The following is a 21,234-nucleotide window of genomic DNA, read 5'->3' on the forward strand; positions in this document are numbered from 1 at the left end:
AGAGAGGGGCGGAAGGTTTTCAAACTTCACCAATCAGCTGGGACATTCATGTGACTGGCAGGCGGTTGAACCAATAACAATGAAGCAGGAGAGTCAGGCTAGGTCTCCGGCCTCATAGGCATGGGATCAAAGGTCAGGCTCAACCTTTGACCCCCCCCCCAGCTCCCCATGAGCAGCAGTTGTGAGGGGCTGCCACGTGGCACGAGGGGGGCACGTGGTGTTATCTCTGCCTGGGCCTCTCCAGCCTGGCATGGCCTGTGTGCCCAGCTGGGGGGCCGCGGCTGGCCTGGGCAGGGCCCAGAACTCTGCCCCCAAGTGGGGCGCAGCCTTGGGGCTTGTGTGACTCAGCCCTGAGCCCAGGTGCTGCCTCCCCTCGCCAAAGCCGTCCCCATGCTCTCCCCCGCCACCCTCAGTCGCTGCGAGCGTGGGGAGTCCAGGGGTGCGATGCAGAGGAGCCGGCTTGTAGGGAAAGGGGCAGCCCCTGATCATGCTGACTGGCCAGGCCCACCAGCGGGCGTTTCCAGGGAAGTGGTGGAAGCCCCTGTTTGTGGTGAAATTTGAAACTGAACAAGCCCTGGGCAGGAATCGGCTGCAGGGAACAAGATTTTTCTAGCCACTAGGATGGGCCCCATGTCTTTATGGGGTTTTTCCGACTGACCTCCAGCACAACAAACTCTTTTGCTGGATCTTTCTGCTAATGTGATCAGCAGTGAAATAGTATCAGAGGGGTAGCCGTGTTAGTCTGGATCTGTAAAAGCAGCAAAGAGTCCTGTGGCACCTTATAGACTAACAGACGTATTGGAGCATGAGCTTTTGTGGGTGAATACCCACTTCGTCAGATGCATGCGTGGGTGAATACCCACTTCGAACATGCATCTGATGAAGTGGGGATTCACCCATGAAAGCTCATGCTCCAAAACGTCTGTTAGTCTATAAGGTGCCACAGGACTCTTTGCAGCAGTGAAATAGTTAAGGGTTGCGGTTTCTAGATCATCATCCTTAGGCTTCTTTGTTGAGATATGGTGTTTCTGGCACATGGGTCGCAGACCCAGGAAGACAGCAGAACGCAGTCCAGTTTGGAAGATTTTCTTTTCATATGTAAGGGCTGGAAGCTTTATTTTTTTGAGAGAGATCTTAAATTCTGAAGTAATTCCTTCCTTTGCCTCTTTATTAATAGGACACCTACTGTTAAAGAGAATGTTTTTTAAAAAGTCCCTAATCTGCTTTCTCCTTTAAGTTACTTGTTTACTTTTTGCACTTTACTCTGTTTAGTTAGTGAAACCAAAGTTGTCAGGATCACGTTTGTTTCTAGGCACTTTCACCTAGTACAACTTTGTAATATTTGGCTTGTTTAAATAAATAAGATATAATGGTAATATCCAAAATCCTGTGTCAATCCTGGCTGCCCACAGTCTTTGCATGGACCAAAGGGAGTTGTCCCCAAGTACAGACTGAAGGTTTGGGACATTTACCCACATTTCTGTCAAAATGACTTTCCTCCTGTGCTGCCTACAGTTAACAGCCCTTAGGGATGTAAACAATGAGACGGTCTTTCTGTGCAGTCCAGAATCCCACGAGGTCATAGACACAAGTGCAGTGACATCAGGAGACTGGATTACGCCATCTCCCCAGGGTTACAGGCCATGCCGTGAGCCCCGGCAGGGAAACCTCCTTGGCAGTGGTTCAGACCCCAGTTACTGGTTCAAACCCAGCTGTTCACAAGTGGTTTCTTCACTCTCTGAGTGCCCATAGGAGGCACTGGGGGCCTGACTTGCAGAGATGCTGAACACCCACAGCTCCAGCCGGGATGAGGAGGGTGCAGGGGCCTCAGCTCTTTGCAGATGAGGGCCTGGGTGTCGGGACGGCCACGCACAAACTGGAGAGCGTGCTTGAAGGTGGACATTTCACCCACGTCAAAACCTTTTCCTGAACGGCCTGGGGCGGCAGTGTGAGTGTTTTTAAGTCAGTGACGTGTTTGGATTTAAAGGACTGTTCACACCTCTGAAAACAAGAGGCTGCAAAGCAGGAGCCTGAGAAGGGGTCACTGCTACATGGGCAGTGCTTCCCCCCCCCCCCCGCTTTAAAAATAAAGGCTCAGAAACACCCGTACGGGACCAAAGCAGTCTGAGCTGCCCCCCGCTCCCAAACGACCCTGCAGTGCCAAAGCAATGTGTGCGCACAGGGAGGAGAAAAGATCAGCCAGACAAATTAATTGCAGATTGACATGTGATTGATTATAGCAGCGGTTCTCAACCCGCAGGCCACAGGCGGCCCGATTAGCACACAGCTGCAGCCCGGCTCAGCTGCGTTCTAAAGGCTGCCCCGTGTGGTGGGGTTCGGGTTCCCGGCTGCCCGGCACGATGGGATCTGGGTTGCCCCACTGCCCAGCATGGTGGGGTTGGGATTGGGGGTCCGGGGCTGCCTGCTGGCCCCGCAAGCCCCAGGGTTGCCAACTGACCCAGCAAGATCTGGGGCTGCCACCCGGCGCTGCGAGCTTAGGGGCAGCCACCTGGCCCTGAATGGCAGAGCTCCGGGGCAGGCAGCTGGCTGGCCCCACACGGCGGGGGGTCCGGGGCAGGTGGGTGGCCGGGAGCTACCACTGTCCTGCCACCCAGCCCCTGCGGCCCAGGTAACACAATAAATTGATAGAGGATATTATATAAAATGAGGGGGAAGAAGCCGTTCTTGTAAAGCATTACGACACTCCCTCCCCCAGCATGGTGTCCCTTTAACCTTCCCGAGTCTGTGACTTTCATAGTCATTTCTGCCTCTGCCGACAGCCTGTCTATTTTCCTGGCTTCCCGCCTTCCTGGAGTGTTGCTGGTTGGGATCAGCAGAGGACTGTACTGGCCCCTGCTCTGCCTGGAAGGCTGCTTAAGGCAATGCCACAGCAAGGGCAGGGCTGTTTACTGCTTACAAGGAGCCGGCAGCTGCCCTCTGGGGCTGTGCAGGGCCAATCCTTTGCTTCACGCAGCCTAGGAGGTTTGCGGCGCTTCTGCAAAGCCTGTTTTCATTCCAGAGAGTCTAAGCTGCATTATGCTGCTGGTCAAAGGAGCAGCATCATGTCCTCCAGTCGTCCCCAGAAGGGGGACAAACTCCACTGACTGCCCCCCGCCAGAGCACCTCAGCCTGGGCCCGCAGAGACTCCTCCCAGGGGCCGGAGAGGTCGCTTGCTCTTCATGCTCCTGCAGCCCTTGTCTGAGCCCGCCAACCAGGCGGCCATGACGTGAGGGTAGTTCTGAAGAGCCCACGGCCCCCCCAGCTCAGTGCACAGACCACAAAGCCTTGCTACAGCGTATTGGGGTCATAATACGAAAGCCCGGCTAGGGCCAGAGAACAAACTCCCAGCCTGAGTGAAGGGACAAATGAGCCTGTGGGTAGCGAATCTCTAGCAGAAGAGAAACCCTGGCTTGAAAAACCAGCCTGAGCCAGGAGCTGTCACGGAGTCCCCAGGCGCTGCTCTGGAGCTGCTCCCCACCAAGCCAGGCAGGACTTTGGGGAGCCTCCTCTACCTCGGAGCAGCCTGTCTGCAGGGCAAGGAGCTCACACGGCTTCACCTCCTGGGTCTCTCCTTGGAGCATTCAGCATCCTCTGCCCCTCCATGCGCTTCCCACAGCGAGTCCAGGTGGCACAGCAGGAGGTGGCTGGATGCGGAGCGTGTCTGAAAACCCATCCCCTAGCTAGGCGCTGCCGGGTACATGCACACTGCGGCTGGGCCCGCGTCTCCCAGGGCACGCAGACTGGCTTGTGCTGGGGGAACCAAGCTACAAAGAGCAGCGTGGCTGTTCTGGTGCAGGCTGAGGCTCGGGCTCTCGCGTCCACCCCACTCCCTGGGCTTCGGAGCCCACGCTCCAGGCCGAGCCGGACGTCCACGTTGCTATTTTTAACGTGAGCTCGAGCAAGTCTGTCTAGCCAGGCTGGCTCCCAGCTGCAGCACAGATGTGCCCGGGAAGGGAGCTGAGACAACCTGGCTCCAATGGTTGCCCCTGCCCCCTGTACCAGCCCTTTGGGGCAGCAGCCAGCCCTTGGTTCTGTCTGCAGGCTGCCTGGGAGCGCTAGGCGCTAGTAGAACCCAAATGCTCAGAGCTTAAATACCAGCCCAAACCCAAAACTTGGAACGTGTTTATTGCCAGCTAAAGCACACGGCTGTTTTCAAAGCTCACAGGCTGAGCGTGTGGCCACCGAGAGGCCCGAATGACACCCCTCTCTCTGGAGCTGGTAGCGCCCGACCATTGCCATGACGCTAGTCAGCCGAAAGATAGATATTACCAGGCTGCATCTATATACCCCCAGAAAACCCCAGCACTGTCCCCGCCTTCCCCCCACCTCTCCACTGATTGCTTCGGGAACAGCGGCTGGTAAAAGCCAGACCTAGGGACAGAACCTCGGGCCTGGAGGGTGGGGGGCATCTGCCCATTGGGAACCCAAGCCCAAGCTGGCAGAGGCAGGAGGGGGGAGCAGCTGGGAGTTGACAGAGGCAGAACGAGGGGGCGTGGAGGCACAGCTACCACTTCTGGCAGGTTTCCCCACCTACTTGGTGACCGGAGAAGAGCTTTTAGCTTCTGGAGAGTCCCTGGCGGAGCTGCACAACAGCATCAGTGCAGAGAACACGGGCCCCGAAACCCAGGTCTCATCTGCACCCCAGTGCTCACTGCGGTGCATGCCTGGGACCTCAATGGGGCACTGGTTTGGGGGAATGGCCCCCTCTCCTGGGGAGGCCCCGTGGTTAGTGCTAACTAACTAGATTCCACGCCTCGGGGACATGGCTCGGCGGTGGCATGGCTCTGAGTTCGGGAGGCATCCCAGTAGCCTTTCCATTGGTCTCTATTCTGCACATATGGACCCCCCATCCTGGTCAAGGATAGACCCCTCTGGTTATGGGTACGAGGCTGGCTCCACTACGGGGGATAATGGTGAAATAGCCCCAGAGCCGAGAGCAGCCCCAGGGCCGGCAGGTGACCGTGGGCTCTCCTGGTGGGATCACCAGCCCACGGGCCCTGCTAGCTGCCCCACAGCGGCTCGCATCACCACATGTGCAGCTACGGGAAGCTGATCTCCATGCACAGGACGACCAGGGAGTTGGAGCAGTCGCGGCGCTGCTCAGCCAGGAGCTTCCCCTCGGTCAGGGGAGAGGCAAAGCCCTCGGCTAGGCTGGCCCGCCACCCTTGGCAGTCCTCCTTCGGGGCTCGGTGCCCACGCGGGCTGGAGCCATGCCAGATCTCCTTGTGAGCCCTGAGGAGACAGTGCCAGGCTGGGATCAGTGGGGGTCAGCAGAAAGCCACGCAGGGCCTGATTTTCAGAGGTGCTGGGTGCCCACCCTCCGGGGAAGTCAAGGGGAGCTTGGCACACCCGGCCCCAGGCGCGTGGCTCCAGCGGAGGCCCCCAAATCAGTAGCTGCTTTTGAAAAGTTCAGCCTTGGGGTTAACCCTCGAGCTGCTTAGACTGCAGGCAGCCTCCCTCCCAGCTGAGAAGCGAGCCCCAGCCTCCCCCGCCACCAGAGGTCATCGGGGAGGGGGCAGGCGATTGCAACAACATCTTCCCAGGCTGGTTCCCAGGCACTTCAGGCCCCAGGAACAGAGTCCCGGCCCATGCAACAGCGTCATAGATAACCAACCAACATACCCTGTGCAGGGCTCCTGGAAGTGCCACTCACTGCGGGGGTGTTGGTGTTGGTTTAAACCCTTTCACCCCCAGGTCCTTTGCTACAGGGCTCTCTCCAGGGGCGGAGCCTGCAGCCGGGGAGGCTCGTCAGGCAATTAAGGTCCCTTAGGAACGACCTCTTTGCATCCTCCCCTCCCCACCAAGGTCTCCCCACAGCGACTGCCCCGCTGTGCTCCGGGCAGGCGGAGAGTTCGCTCGCACGCTGCTCCGCTCGCCCGTCCCCGCGCTCACCAGCTGGGATCCATCAGCACGTTCCGGCCGTCGAAGGTGTAGATGGGAAAACGCAGCGCGTTGAAGCGGGCGGCGCCATCACCTCCGAACAGGGAGTTCCAGGTCTTCGCCAGCCGCTGGCCCTGCCATTGGAATCAGGCTGACTGAGCGCGAGCGATCACAGAGGTTTCATCTTGTACCGGGCCGGCCAGGCAGCAAGCCAGGCTCGCGGGCCAAGGGCCGGCCGGATCGGAACCAGGCCAGGTTCAGGTGGATTCACCGGGACTCCCATGCACGGGTCTCTATTGCAAACAAGCCGGAAGGCCCAGGGTGCTCTGAGTGGTCGGAGGTCCATTGAGGCTGAGGGGCCAGGCTCAGTGAGATGCTCTGGCTGGGGAGGGGTCTCGGTGGACCCCGGAACTGAACGGTGCCCGGGAGAATAGGCCGTAGGGCACGGTCCTGCTGAGGGGGAAAGGCCCAGTGGGTTTTAGCTTCTGGGAGTCTCTGAGAACGTTTTTAATCATTTTCCTGGAGGCTCCAGCGCTGGGCGTGGGCGAAGGCCCCAGCAGCTGCAGCCGGCCCACCCAACAACACTGCTGCGATCAGACTGTTCCTCACCTTCAGGTTGACGACGGGCAGAGCTCTGTCTGTCCTCCTCACGATGGAGACCAGGTTCTGCGTGGGCGACGACAGGAAGGCCCGGAAGGTGCTGGAGAGCTGGGCCTCCTGCGACTGCCTGTGGCACTGCAGGTCCGCGCCGCTGAGCCCGTTCATATCGCCGGAAAGTGGGAAGTTCAGCGCCACCAGGCGGAGCTGAGAAAGCAGAGGGGTGAACAGGGCCAGGCGGGGTGGGGGGAGCGCTAGCGGGTCTGTCTTTCAACAGGGTATCAGCACCCAAGGGTGTCGCACACTCTGGGGCCTGTAAACCACATGGGGTGCCCATGGCATGAAACCTCGTGCTAATGGTGCTGCCTCGGAGCAGGCCTGCCGGTGCTGAGAGATCACACAGCCGAAGCCCGAGGCTCTGGGACGGACTGAGCACCGCGGCACGTCGTTCCCCGAGCCAGAGACGGGAACTGCACGTGGGCTGGAGCGCTGCGGCCGCTGGCTGGACAGGCGCTGGGCTCTGCCCTGGAGCCTCCTGCCCTGCACATCCCATATCACAGCCCCTGGCTGAGCTGGGGGAGGACCCTTCGCAGCTTGGATCAGCCTGGGGGTGACAGCCCGCCCCCCGCAAGCTGCCTCCACGTTGCTGGCGGGACCTAGGCATCAGGACGGGGAGCCCTCGCTAGCACCCAGAGGGTCCCAGGGGAAGGGGAAGGCCAGGCCACGGCTTACCGAAGGCACCCTCGGGGTGATGCTAGTTGGCAGGATCCCGGTGGCTGCTTGACTCCCTTCCTTTGGGACCTAGGAAACACACAGCACGTCAGCCACTCGGAGCAGACTCGGGCGTGCCCAGCCCGTCACGGGCCTGGTGGAGACAAGGGCCCGGCCCCACGGATCTCACGCTGGGTCCGACTAACGGGCTGTACGCAGACCCCGCTGAGCACAGCCCTGGTCCAGGCTACCACGGCAGCGTGAATTCCATGGAGGGAGGGAGGTTCGGGCAGGGCAGGCCAGGGAGTCAGAGTTGTCCTTTGCGGCCCTGAAATCGATGAATTCCCAGGGGCCCATCCCACCCTGAGCTCGGTGTCCCATTGCTCCCCTGCTCCCGCATGGCCTCTCCCGCGCTGCCTGTCCACCCCCATCGCTGCAGCGTCTGAGCTTCTGCATCCCCAGAGCTTAGCCCCAGCGCCGGGCAGGGCGGGCGGCCCTCCCATTCCTTGCTTCCTTCCGGCCCCACAGCTCCCTTCTCGGGAGCGGGAGGGGTGCAGAGGCCACGTGCGCTGCCCTTCCTCAGCCTGGCGCTTTCCTTCTCTGGCCTGACCCCCTCCAGGGAGTGGCCACCCCACGGCTGTCGCGCTTCTCGTCTGGTGAGAACCCCAGACCAGCCACGCTCGCGGTGCGGAGTCATTTCCCCAGCCACGGGGCACGTCCACACCCTTCTCGCGCTCAGTGCCCTGCAGGGACCTGGGCAGGCTCCGCTGGGAAGCAAAGCCGCTGGCCAGGCCAGGCCGGCTGGCGGCACAGTCCCAGTTCTGCATTGTCCGCGCTCAGGCCTTGGGTCGGAGTAAGAGGAACTCAGGACACAGCTGGATGTGGACATCACACCACGGAGTCGATGGAGCTGGAGCTGCCTACGCTGGGGCAGAATCGACTCCGTGGTGTGCAAGACCTGTTCAACACAGGGACAGTGACCCTGGTGCAAACCCTAGTGTAGAGCCATTGCACTAGTGTGAGCCTTCTGCATGTGCCCCCCAGAGTCCACACCCAGAGTTCACATCCACGTGACATGCTGGTGGCTAAACTCCCCGGTGAAGACAAGGGCGGCTGGCCAGGATCTCCGAGCGTGGCCTCTCTGGTGACACAGGTCAGCAGTGGGGGTCAGATGCACTAGTCACAAGAGAGTCCTCACCTGATGATGTTCTGTGGACACCGAAGGGTCATCGCCAGCCAATACGGAATCCGAATCTTCCAGCTGAGCAAAATCACACGAGGAGCGAGAGAGAGAGAGAGAGAGAGAGAGAAGGGTGTGTTAGGTCTCGATCTAGTCCTGTGGCGTTATTCACATATGGTTCCCTTAAGGGAAACTTGTCCCCATTTTCCACTGGACTCATTGGAAAGGAACATTTCCTTTGGGAGCCTAGCGCCTGGCAGGAGCGAAGCCTGCGGGGAATTTCCCCCGGAACCTGGACAAGTTCTACAGAAGTTGGTGATCTTTTCTCCTTCCCCCCTTGGCTTGACTTGTTTCCCCCTGTAAGCAGGTGTATTAGAGAAAACACATTTAACAGCTCACTAAGCTGCCGTTGCTGCTACTGGAGCATTTCAGACCCGATCTCAGGGACTGTACGTCAGGAATTCTCTTCTCCACTACTGACAGGCTGCATGAGAAAGGCGCCATGGGAACCCCAAGCATTGGCTATTGCTAGCGACCCAGAAACCCCAGCCCTGGCGCTCTGGGGTCTGAGATTGCTGCTCCCGTACCAGGAGCTTGCTCCAGCCTCTCGGGGTTCGGATGAAGGCGCTGTTCTCATCTCTGACGTAGACCAGGCTCCCTTCGGGGACGGACGAGCTGGATTTGAACATCAGCTCCTTCGACTTGAAGACCCAGGTGTGATGCTGAGGGAAGGAGAAGCAGCAGTTACGGGTTAGCGGCCAGATCGCAGAAACACCCTTAGCCGTGGTCCTGCCATTCCACCCACGGCCTGGCTACCGCAGCCCACACTGGGCCGTTCCCACTCTGCCACCATCCCCAGCTGGCAAAAGCTGGGAGGGGCCTAGATCCGTCCAGCACGGCAGCCCCCAGCACAAGCAGTGGCTGTGGCAGCAGGTTGCGACACCTGGGACGGGTCCTGTTCTCGGGCCAGTGCTGTCTCCAGTGATTTCTCCCTCATGCAGATAACCCAAAAGCCCGGCTCCCACCAATGGTGCTGGACGCTGGGGAGCGGATGTATTCGAAGCCCCATGATGCCCGGGTGTGGGTGGGCCAACGTGCTTGCCACGTGGTTGGAGGGGTGTATTGAGGCAGTTTGCTGCAGCTGACGTCCCTGGGACGTGGTGGCGGTGCCCTTACGGACGAGTCTCTTCATTGCGCTGGCCAGTCCTAGCTGTCTGCCGCCCCCGCCCCCGGCTGCTCAGGGCATGGAAAGCTGCTGCCAGGAAGGAAGACAAGGGATGCTACAAGATGCCAAAGTCCAATACAAACCCTGGAGTCAGCTGGGGGGTCAGGCACGTCCTTCTGAGACGACTCAGCATCTAGAGAGCAGCAGAGACGCGTAAGGTTCCCGCTGCACGGGTGGGTTCGGCAGAGCTCCAGCCGGCCGGGGAGAGCAGACCCTGCTCCCCGCTACCCACCCCGTGGCTCCTCCTGGCAGGATCTAGGCTGGTGTGCACGGAGAGGGAGCCTTTCCGTCCGAGAGCTGCTCCAGCCCCATTCCAGAGGGCCCCCGGGGCTAAGGAGTAAAGGACCCCTTGTCTCCACTGGGCAGAGAAGCCGAGCTGGAGCCCTGCTGCCCCGAGCAGTAACCCCAGGGTATGGCCAGCGAGGTTCTCGCAGGAGCGCGGCCTGCTAAGAACTCAAGGAAGGTGCCGCTTCCCGGCTCGTCCTTGGCAGGGGTGGGGCGGGGCACTTGTTTCCCAGATATTTTTCAATCCAAAGCAAACCCCCAGGCCGCCCTGAAGCAGACGATGGACACGCAGCGCGAGGGAGCCATTGGCCCTGGCCCGCCCAGGCGCAGGCACTCAGCCGGAGGGGAGGTCCTCACGCAGCGCCCGTCACCAGGACCGGGAGACCTCTCGAGATCGGGGGAGAGGACAGAGAACGCCCATTAACATCTACTCCTAGCTGGCCACAGGGTCCCAGCCGGGCAAGGGGAGGTCCCTTCCCCGGGCTCAGAGAGACCAGGACAAGGCCTGGCTTGTGAGCCCAGCTGTCTCGTGGGGCCGTGGGGGCAGCACCATCGCTGAGGCAGAGCTCACGGCAGCCAGCGGAAAGACACCCACTGACTCCAGGAGGGCTTTGGGGCAGCCCAGGGCCAGCTCAGAGAGCTACAGACCTTCCCCTGGAAATATTCTGCAGCGGGCTCCTGGGAGGTGCCGCCCATGTGCCCTGGGAGTCAGTGGCCAGGGGAGCGCGGGACAGGTGTGGGGAGGCCAAGGAGGGCCCATTTCTCTGCTAACGAGGCCTGAAATCTGGTCCCCGCCCCCCTGAAATGCTGAGAGCAACGTCCCTACCTGAGAGCCCGGCCGCGTCGTGGGTCACCTGGAAAAGCCAAGTGCACGTGGATCTGTCAGCGCGAGACCATCGCAGACGAGACGGGCCCATCTCCAGTGGCACAGGGCAGCTGGGATGGCGAGCGGGAGAGGGGCCGGGGCAGAAGCCATTCCTCCTGTGTAGCCATAGCAACCCCAGCTCATCCCCCCGGGGGGAAGTGCGAGGGCGTCCTGGGGGGGTGATTTGCACACTTGGCTGAACGGGCCCTGGGCTTACGGGGGGACGAGCGGCAGATCCAAACAGTGCCTGAGCCGTGAGCCGCAAGACAGCACAGGCCGGGAGGTCAGGGGAAGGATCTGCCCCAGGAACCCACCCTGCCCTCTGCTCCGGGCTCCCTAGGCAGGAGCTGAGCAGCCTCAAAGACCTGGGGGTCCCTAGTCCCTCCATGATCCCGCTGCTACCCTGGGTCTGGCTGTGGGCAGCAGGGGAGGCTGGCAGGGGGCCCAGGAGGCCCATGTCTTACCGGCTGTTTGCAGAACGGCCTGGGGCGGACGGGATAAACCCTCTGAAATCAAAGACAGGCTGGTTTGCTTTGAGTCTGGTAACCGAGCGCTGGCGCAAACGCACGCCCGACCATCGGCCGGGATCCTTACATTGAGGTAGAGGACGCCTGGTGCTCCGGGGGGCCCCGGGGGACCGGGGGGGCCTGGTGCTCCGGGGTGGCCGGGGGGACCCTGAAATAAAGATCAGCACAGAATTGGCAGTGGATCTGTCAGTGGGCTGGTGCTGCGTGTCCCGGGGAGGAGGGTGCTGCCGGACCAGGGCCTGTCTGTCATCTCTCTGCCCTCCCGCCCCTGGGCTTTTCCCCAGAGCCCCCCCTGCCCTGCTCACTGGGCACCCTCCCACGGCCCTCCTTCAGCCCTGCCTCATTCTCCTCCCCAGCCAGCTGGGTTCCTCCACTCAGTGCCCCGCTTCCTGCCCGGTCTAGTCTCCGAGCCCCCAGGAATCCCTTCCCGGGCCCTGGAGTGCAGGAAAGGTCTGGGCCTGTCCCGGCCCATGGGCGCCTCGGGCTGTGCAGACAAGACCCAGGCCACAACTCACGTGGGGGACGATTGCACCATAAATCTCCGTCTCTACTTTGCCGTTCTGGAGAGGGAGAGAGAGAAGAGGGGGAGTCTCCTGTGGACAGGTTGGGCGCAGGTCAGGGGAGGGGGCCCGGATCTACAGTGACGCTCATCCGCATTCGCTCCCCGGCTCGGCCGTCTGTCTCCCCTGGCCTCGGACTCGCAGGAAGGGTGGTGCTCGCTGGGCGTGCCCAGGCCATGCCCCTTGCCTTGCGGGGGCGATGGGCCAGGCAGGGGCGCTGGGTCGGCTCCAGCTGGTGTGTGGCAAAGGCCGGTGAGAGGCTCCTTCCCGGCCCACAGACAGTCCCCATGCCCCTGGCTCGTGGCACTGAGAGCCCCCCCTAGAACACGCAAACGACTTCGGACAAACCTCTTGGTATGTCAGTGGCACCCAGGATCCGTACGGGCCCCTGGAGCTGGGGAAGGAAGGGTTGCCTGGCAGGAACCCGGCCTCCCCGGGACAGCTGCGGCATCCCTGGTGAGCCAGCAAAGAAAAAGAGAGAGGGTCCGTGATCTCCGCTGGGCCAGGCTTGTGGGGGGCTGGCTGGGGCACTGGGACTCTGGAAATCGGGCATAGCTCACAAGGGAAATGAGTTGGCCGGTCTCTGTCTGGCCCCCATCCAACCCCGCAGTGGATTTGGCCTGGCCGTGGCAGTCTGTGCGCTGTCCTGCAGCGGGTCTGGACCGAGGGGCGTTGGCGGAGGGATGGAACGGCATCAGGTGGAGGCGCCCTGGGCAACCTTTCCCAATGGCTGCCTGCACTATGCCAGCCCCGGTGCTGCCAGGGCCATGCCGTGGCACAGCCGGCTCCCCGCTGTGTTTCCATGGCTACTCACCTGCTCTCCAGGGTCTCCCTTTTCACCCTGTACAAAACAGAGACGGTCCCATCAGAGCCCCGGCTCTCCTAGGGATTCACAGTCCCCACTGGCCCAGCCCCAGTACCCTGGGAAGTGGGAGCCATCCTCTCATACACACAGGGAAACTGAGGCACAGAGCACTGCAGTGGCTTGCCTGGGGTCACATGGCAGGGCTGGCAGTGGAGCCGGAGCCAGGAGCCCTGACCCCAGCGCCCAGACCAGAGGGGAGTATTTGACAGCCCGCGTGTCTCTCGGGAGCTCCAGTGAGGGTTAAAAGCAGAGGAAGGAAAGCCGCCCTAGGGGGTTGTTCCCGGAGCAGGAACAGAACAGGGGGCGGCGGGGCGGGGTGATCTCTGCCCAACTTTGCACACCGGACTGTCCCGGACTCATCCAGACATGTGTCTTATGCCTTGGAAATCTCCTGCCCAGGGTGGAGCTGCGGGCGGGGGAGAGGCCTCCCTGTGGCAGGGGAGGGGAGCGCGCGGGGGGTGGGGCGCAGGTGGGGGTGGGGGATCCAAGTGCTGCGGTGCTGAAGATGGACTTTCGGACTTTCCTCTGTGTCCCAGAGCCCACGTGGGGCGGCTCAGCACAGCCAGCTGGGGGGGCGGGGAGGGGGGGTTACCTGCGCGGCTTGCCAAGGCTGCAGGGAGGGGGATTAGTGGCCCAGTGCAGAGCTTGGGGCCGCCGTGCTGCAGGGAGCGGGGCAGGGGCTCAGTAGGGGGCGCTCTCCCTTGTCGGCCAGTACTCACCTTGGGGCCCGGCGGGCCAGGCCATCTGGGGTGCCCCGAAGAGTGTGGGTCACACTGCAGTGAGAAGAACACGGCTGTGAGGGGCTGTCTGGGCCCTCGCCCAGCGGGACGGCACAGGGGGGCCGGACCCACCCCACACACCTGGGGTTGCCTTTTAGACCAGCACAAAGGGCCCGTGAAACATTCCTGCCCCGGATCCTCCCACAGCTGCCAGCATGTGACCCGCCCCACTGCAACCCCTGTGTCCCCCCCAGGCCAAGGACCCCCCAAAGCCTGGCTCAACAGCAACGGTCCCATGGGTGTCTGGGAGCTCCAGGTACCGGCAGGCAGGCGAGATGCGACCGAGTTCGCGCCCACTCACCCTGTTCTCCCCAGGTGGTCCTGGTGGCCCCATGGGCCCGGGCGGGCCTGGGGAGCCCTTCTCTCCCATCAAGCCGGGGCTGCCTGGAGGGCCGGGCTGGCCAAGATCACCCGTCTCGCCCTGCAGGGACACAGCGCAGGGGGTGAAAGAGCCAAGAACACACGACCCCGGCCCGTCTGGGGGACCCGGCGCTCTGCAAAAGGTGCCTGGGGTGGGGCCTGGCATTAAACCCGCCCCACAGCTGGGGAAACTGAGGCACGGAGCAGGGCAAGGACTACTTGCAGTGATGGAGCTGGGAGCCCTGCCCACACTCCCCTCTCCAGGGACAAGCCGCTGGCACGTTGGTGGGAGCAGCACCCGCCTGGTGCCTGCTTCCTTGGGCCAGGCCCTCCCATGCTGCCCTGTGCCCCCCTCGGCCCGATCGGCTCGTTACCTTGGGCCCAGGGTATCCTGGCTCCCCGGCAGGCCCCGGGTTTCCTGGAGGCGACACAGGCCCTGCGGGGCCGGGGGGCCCGTCACGCCCTGGAGCTCCTGGAGGCCCTGAGAGTCCCGGAAGCCCGAGGGGGCCGTCGGGCCCTGGGGGGCCTTGGAAGCCCGGCGGCCCTGGGGCCCCAAGTGGCCCTGGAGGGCCGGGAGGTCCTTGCTGCCCTTCACGGCCTGGCGGTCCAGGGGGGCCTTGGATGCCTTCATGCCCGGGGTAGCCTTGGGGGCCTGGAGGCCCTTGGTAGCCGGGCAAACCCTGGGGTCCAGGCGGCCCTGCCACACCAGGCCTGAGCGGCTGATTTGTCAGCTGGCAGGAGAGAGAAGAGATACAGCAGAGCCGCTTCGGTGGTGCCAGCCTCCCCATCCATCGCCCATTGCACCCGCTGTGCCCCCATTGCAGCCCCCTCCTCTTCCACACTGGCCCCACGGCCCTGCCCCCGCAGCCTCTGCCCTGCTCCACCCCCACTGCCACGCCCCCACTGCCCCTGCCCTGCCCCCGCAGCCCCATACCCCACACGGACCCCGTCCCACTGCAGCCCCTGCTGGGACTTTGCAGGCAGATTAAGGATAACTTGGCCCTGATGCAGCCGGCCGCCCCCCAGCTCTCCCCTCCCACGTGGTCTCTGCTCTCGCTACCCAAGCAGACTGAAACCCCAGCACCCCATCCTGCCCTCACCTCGTTCTCAGATGCGTCCAGCCCTTCAGCGCCAGTTGCCAGCCCTGGCACGCCCGGAGGCCCAGGGAGACCAGGCGGCCCCTGGGGGCCAGGCTGCCCTGGGCTCCCCGCCTGGCCTCGCTCCCCAGAGAATCCCGGCAGGCCAATTTCCCCCGGGGGCCCCCGCTCTCCTTTCTCTCCCTGTTGGGGTGAAGATACGCCATGGATGGGCTCAGTGAGCTGCCCTCCTAGCCCCCCAGCCCCCACCCCCTGCCCCACTGGGAACTGGCTCTGTCCATGTTTGAACCCGCTCGGGAACCGCCAGCGCTCGAGGGGGTCCCGGTCCTCTGCTGGTCCCAGAGAGTGGGGCAGGCGCGGGCGCCGCCTGGCGTGGGTCTGTCCCCGCTAGCGGCCAGGCGGTGGCTGCCTTGGCGGGAGCTGCTCACACCCCCAGCGGTGCCGGGTTCAGGCCTGGCTGACGACCCGTGCGGGCAGGGCGTCGTGCTGCCCCCGCCGTGGCGCTCGCTGCGCTCCGGCTAGCGATGGAGCGGGGTGCTCTGTAAGCGAACGCCCCCGCGACAAGCCATGGCCTGAATCGGGGGAGGGGGAAGAGTGTGTGCGGCCCCAGAGAGCCTCCAAAAACCCAGCACCCCAAACGCACCGGGGGGCCCATCCCTGAGCCCCAGAGCAGAGCCCCCACAGCTCCCTTCCTTCCTACCTTGGGCCCAGGGGGCCCAGGGGGGCCGGGGACGGCTGGGCAGATGCACTGCGAGAGGTTGCCAGTCACCTAGGAGACAGAAACAGCCTTGAGTGCCGTGGGCGCTGACCGGCCGCGGTGCCAGCCCCGTCCCCGCTGGGCTTCAGGGGGTCACAGGGCAGAGCAAGGGAGATCTGGGGTGGCGAGGTGAGGGGAGGGCTGGATTGGAAACTCCTTTGTTCTGCAGGCACAGCCGCAGCGGCTCCCCTCTCTGCAGGAGGCCTGGTACCCGTGCACCAGCGGGGTCCGCCCTGGCGGGGCTCTGGCGGCTGCTGGCACGGGTAGCTTCGGTGCAGTCGAAGGACAGTTAAGGGGAGGGTTGGTACGGACGCTCCTCCTCCTGCATGAGCGGCTGGTGCTCACTGCTCAGCCCAGGGCAGGCTGTGCCAGGAACGGCCCCTTCCACCACTCACCTGCGGAAGGGTGGCAGCTGCCCGGGGGGTGGGCACTGCTGGCGTTGGACCCTTTGTAGTTGCCTGTGAGAAATCAGAGAAAGATGGAGCATTGGCCCCATTGCCACGGCCCCCCCCTTGAACCTAGATGCCAGGGGGCACTGCTGGCAGAAGTGCCCGCCCCATGGGGAGGGGCAGAGAATCTCAGCCGGGCTGGCACCCGTCCCTTTGCTCCCGTCCAGCCAGAGCAGCCACCCCAGCAGGGCAGTGGCAGAGGTCAGCTGGGGTCACCTCACCGAAATGTCTCCATCTGCTGCCTGCCTCTGCAGGGGGATCCCACCCCGGTTGTGGAGGCCCCCCCGGCCTCTCTCATGTTGGCAGTGGCCCTGGCAGGCTCAGAGCCATGGGAAGGAAGAGGCCCCAGGGCCGGAGCCGGCACTGCCTGGCTGGAAAGGGCCCGTTCCTGGGGCGGGACAGGCTGGAGGGGTGCAGGGCAGTGCGGGGCGGGCGTGGGGGAGGATGGAGAGGGAGCGACCCCGTGTCCATCCAGCTCAGGTCAGGCCCACACCATCAGCAACTAGGGAGCCCCCCGCCCCCCTTACCTTGATCTGCAGGAACTCCTCTTCCTCCTCCGCGCTCCCCTCGAAGAGCCCAGGGGCAGGGCGGGTGGCAGGGGCTGGAGGCGTCTAGGAGAGATGGGGCCATGGGTGGCGAAATCAGTCCTGGCCCCATTGCTCTGTCAGCTCCTCAGCCCCTGGAGAGCCCAGTGCTGACTCCTCTGGCCCCATGGGGCACCCAGCTGGGCCCTTACCATTGCCACCAGCCGCAGGCAGAGAGGGGCGTGGCTGCCTGATTTGCATGCGCTTACCCATCCTGCTTTGCTCTCCCCTCCCTCCTGCTTGCACCCTCGCCCAAAAGTGCTCTCTCCTCCCACTGAGGCTGGCTGGGCCAAGGGCCCCTAAACACCCAGGGGAACCAGAGCTGGGGCACCCATGGGCCCCTTGCTATCTGGGTGGAGGTACAGCTGCCTTGTTCCCTCTCTCTGGAGTCCTAGTGCCCAACCTGGGGGCTGAAGGAGCCTCAATTAGTACAAAGCTGTGGCCCAGCTACGTGTGAAAAACCTTCCGGGTTCTGGCCCCCTGGCCCTGTGCGCCGTGGGGTCTGGGTTCTGGCCCCCCAGCCCTGTGTGTGGTCAGGTCTGGGTTCTGGACCCCCGGCCCCATGCGTGGTGGGATCCAGGTTCTGGCCCTGCGCGCGGTGGGCTCCGAGTTCTGGCCCCCCAGCCCCGTGCGCAGTGGGATCCAGGTTCTGGACCTCCAGCCCCATGCATGTGGCGGGCTCCGGGTTCTGGCCCCCCGGCCCCGCGCCAAGCGGGCTCCGGATTCTTGCTGCCCAGCCCTGTGCGCGGTGGGGTCTGGGTTCTGGATCCCCGGCCCCGTGCGCGCGGCGGGCTCCGGATTCTTGCCGCCCGGCCCTGTGCGCGGTGGGGTCTGGGGTCTGGATCCCGGCCCGCGGCGGGCTCCGGATTCTTGCCGCCCGGCCCTGTGCGCGGTGGGGTCTGGGTTCTGGATCCCCGGCCCCGTGCGCGCGGCGGGCTCCGGATTCTTGCCGCCCGGCCCTGTGCGCGGTGGGGTCTGGGTTCTGGATCCCCGGCCCCGTGCGCGCGGTGGGCTCCGGATTCTTGCCGCCCGGCCCTGTGCGCTGTTGGGTCTGGGGTCCAGGTCCTGGCACATGTGGCCACACTGATAAATATCTTGAGAACCAGGCGGCTCCAGGGGGGCCAGTGAGGCACCTGTCCCCAGGCTCTCTGCCATCTCCACGCCCTGTTTGCCCACCCCCGGGTGCTGCAGGGGCAGCTTTCTGAGGCCCCTTCAGCCGCCCATCCCTGAGGCATCAGGGCTGGATTGCGGGGAGCTGCACGTGGGGGCTCTCTGGGCAGGGGGAGTGATGTGCAGAATCCACAGAGCCCCTGAGCCCACCCATCCCCCAGCTCTTGGGGCTGGGCTGGGGCCTCCCTTCCAAGCGAGGGAGGGACCCATGCAGAGGCTGGGGGGCGGGGGGTGTCAGGAAGGGGGGGGTGTCTCAGCAGATCCAGTCCAAAAGCCAGAAAAACAGCAGCAAAATACCATTTCACCGGGCAAAGGGCTGAGCTGCAGCTATTGTGTCTGGCCCGCAGGCCCTGAGATAAGGGGGAAGGACACGAGCGGAGGAAACTGATTAACTGGAAGACAGTCCCCAGCCTGTGGGGTTATGGGGGGGGGGGGCTGGGTATCAGGGTGCGGCTGAGTGTCAGGGTGTTTATGGGTATCGGGGGCGTGGCCGGGGCTGGGTATTGGAGCGTAGCTGGGCGGTGTAGAACTGAGAAATTAAATTGTTTTTAATTGTTCACTTTATTAATGTAACTTCTGTTCCCCATTCACTACACTTGCCTACACTGTAACTTCTGTTCAGGGTTTGCCATCCACTACACTTGTCTATATTGTAACTTCTGTTCACTGTTTGCTACATTGTAATTCAAACCTCATTTTAAAACGCTCACTCCATTTTGTAAAAGCTTCCTCCAGCCTTCATTTTTGCAAACCCTGCTGTAATCTTATTAGTTTAGTTTAGATGTGTGAATGAGGAATGTATGAATGAGGGAATCAACCTCCAGCCCCAGCCTGTCCTGATGAAATAGAGTTCAAACCCCACCGGCTGAAGCTGCAGACAAGAGCCCTAACAGAGTAAGCAGAGGCCACCCTAAAAAGAAAAGGTGCAATAGAAGGAAGATCAAAGCCAGGTCCCAGGCTGAAAGTCAGGCCTGCAACTGAAGGGTGATCGGTCACCAAACCCAGAGGCAGCCTGACACAGCAAGACCTAGAGACTCTGGATTCAAACTAAAGCCTACAAAAAGGATGGGTGAGATGGGAGACTTTGCAGGGTAACATTCTGCTGCCAACATGGAAGGGCATCGGTGCCTGCCCAACAGAGACCCAGCTCGTCCTTGTGCCCGGCTTTCCTGGCCAGCCACAAACGTGTGTGTGTGTGTGTGTGTGTGTGTGTGTGTGTGTGTGTGTGTGTGTGTGTGTGTGTGTGTGGATTAAGATATTAGTTATTGGTCATAAATCAGATTATCATAATAAATGTGGCATCTTTGTCTTGCCTCCTGAAAAGATCCTGTGTAGTTTTGTCTGTACAACAGCGGCCGGGTATCGGGGTGCGTCCAGGCGGCTGAGGATCCCCCCATGGACTCCCCACCCATCCTCTCCATCCCCCAATGCACCCCCACCCCATCCTCTCCATCCCCCCATGCACCCCCACCCATCCACTCCCCGCTCAGCCCCCGACGCACACTCAGCAGTGTGATGTTGGCCGCACTCACAGTCACTCTCCCCCCATGGCCGCCCCCACTCGCTACCTCCCGCAACGCACCTGGTCTCGTGTTTCCCGGGGGGGCTGCGTCCCACCCCCTGCAGTCTCCTTGAGCACCAGCGCCTGGCTCTGGGGGGCCGTCCCCAGGGGGGGTTTGCTCAGCAGGATTTTCCGCGTCGGCTCTGTCTCGCCAGCGTCCCCCTCTGAAAGAGCCAAGGCAGGCGGGCTGGGAGCTGTGCCTGTGCCAGGCCCCCTGGGCAGCAGGGCATCGGCAGGGAGCCCGGGGAGATGCTGCGTGTCGGCTCAGTCCCCCCGGACACAGGGTGAGGGGCTGGGGGGCAGCAAACAGGCGAGTGGTTTGTCCTGGTTCAGGCAGAGCTCGGGGGTCAGGCCGGGCTCCATGGGACCAGCCCCAGCAGCGGGGAGCAGCCTGGGCGACTCCCTGAGCCCCGGGGCCAGTGGCTGTGAGGGGCCGAGAGTCCCCGCTGGGGCTGGATCCCTCCCCACGCGCAGCCGCACTCTCAGCCCCTCTGCCCGTGCCTGGGCACCCTGTGTGCCAGCCAGAGTGAGCGGTGCCGGGGGACCCAGGGGATGGGCACAGGCAGAGCTGTGTGCCACAGGCGGCCCCACTGCCGCCCAGCCAGCGCTCCCTGCAGAGGGAAGCACAAGCTCAGGCTCCTTGTGGCACCCTGCCCAGCTGCCACTCACCTTTGCCCACACACCCTGTGGTGGAGCGGTGACGCATGCCTGGCCCCGACTGCGGATGGAACACAGCAGGCTGGCGGGGGGAGCCCACGGCCACGCTCTGCACCCCGGCACGCTCTCACGCATGGCACCGGGGGCAGCCAGGGCGCCCGGGGTTTGGGGGGACCTGGCTGAGGTCAGCAGGAGCTGTGGGGTGCTCAGCCCCTTGGGAATCAGGCCCCAGGGTGTCTCCAGCTGGCCCCCCAGAATCAACCCTGCCCACCCAAAGGAGTGAGCCTCACAATGTCATCACAGGGAAACTGAGGCATGGAGCAGGGAAGGGACTTGTCCAGTGAGTCAGTGCCAGAGCTGAGAACAGAACCCAGGAGTCCTGGCTCCCAGCCCTCCCCTGCTCTAACTAGACCCCCACTCCCCTCCCATCTCACCCCCCTCCCACGCCAGCTCCCGGAGGTGGCTGGGCTCCTAGCTGGTCTGTAGCACCCCCTGTGTGCTGTAAGGTGCACAGATGGTGGTGGGGGGACACATCCCTTCCACCCCCCAGGGTCACCACAGGCACCTACCTTCCCCCTCCTCTGGGGGGCGCTGTGGAGATGTCGGGCTGGCGGTGGTCGTGGGTGGGGGTGTTGTGGTCAGCCGGGAGCCCAGCGAGAACCACTGGGCCGTGCTGGGGGGAGCCCAGACGCCCAGCAGCAGCAGGACACACAGGCAGCGGAGGAGGAGGCTGCCCCGGGGGGTCCCCATGGCGCTATGCTGGGCACAGGCTGCCCTGGGCACCTGCCTGCACCGTGGCCCCTGCCTGGCTCGCTCTGTCTGCCCTCCGCGTAGGAACGTGCCTCCCTGCAGAGCCACCGCGCTCAGGGCTAACCTTTGGCACCTGGCCCTGGCTGTTATCACCCCATATCCTCCCGCCCCCGGCTCCGACACGCCCCTGGCCTGGCATCGGCTCAGCGCTGGGCGGGATCGGGGCCTGGCTGCGAGCTCCGGCTGCCCCCTTCTGCCAGCTCTCTGCCAGGTGTGGGGGGCTGGGCTGGCCCCTCACTGAGGGTCAGGTCACCCCGACCTCAACCTGCGTGTCGCAAAGAGGCTGCCTGGGGGCATGGAGCCGGGGCACAAGTG

General features: G+C 63.3%; 1 protein-coding gene across 2 annotated transcripts; it reads right to left on the minus strand.

Annotated features, from left to right (window-relative positions):
- Window positions 1-4,106: 4,106 nt before the first annotated feature.
- Window positions 4,107-20,968, minus strand: LOC120392013 (collagen alpha-1(X) chain-like). 2 transcript variants are annotated; one of them, XM_039516284.1, is made up of 22 exons: window positions 20,679-20,968; window positions 19,474-19,616; window positions 16,665-16,748; window positions 16,084-16,146; window positions 15,632-15,700; window positions 14,935-15,114; window positions 14,209-14,565; window positions 13,776-13,895; window positions 13,415-13,468; window positions 12,645-12,671; window positions 12,179-12,283; window positions 11,786-11,830; window positions 11,338-11,418; window positions 11,208-11,249; window positions 10,705-10,732; window positions 9,677-9,726; window positions 8,956-9,090; window positions 8,387-8,449; window positions 7,210-7,278; window positions 6,490-6,684; window positions 5,893-6,014; window positions 4,107-5,232 (listed from the first exon to the last, which is right to left on the minus strand). In XM_039516284.1, the coding sequence occupies exons 1-22, from the start codon at window positions 20,857-20,859 to the stop codon at window positions 5,040-5,042; spliced, it is 2,406 nt and encodes an 801-aa protein (XP_039372218.1). In that variant the 5' UTR covers window positions 20,860-20,968; the 3' UTR covers window positions 4,107-5,039. The 2 variants fall into 2 exon arrangements, with proteins under 2 accessions (XP_039372218.1, XP_039372219.1); XM_039516285.1 differs by lacking the exon at window positions 12,179-12,283.
- Between the last annotated feature and the right edge of the window lie 266 nt (window positions 20,969-21,234).

The sequence above is a fragment of the Mauremys reevesii genome, linkage group 27 (assembly GCF_016161935.1).
Source record: "Mauremys reevesii isolate NIE-2019 linkage group 27, ASM1616193v1, whole genome shotgun sequence".
NCBI classification, from domain to species: Eukaryota; Metazoa; Chordata; order Testudines; family Geoemydidae; genus Mauremys; species Mauremys reevesii.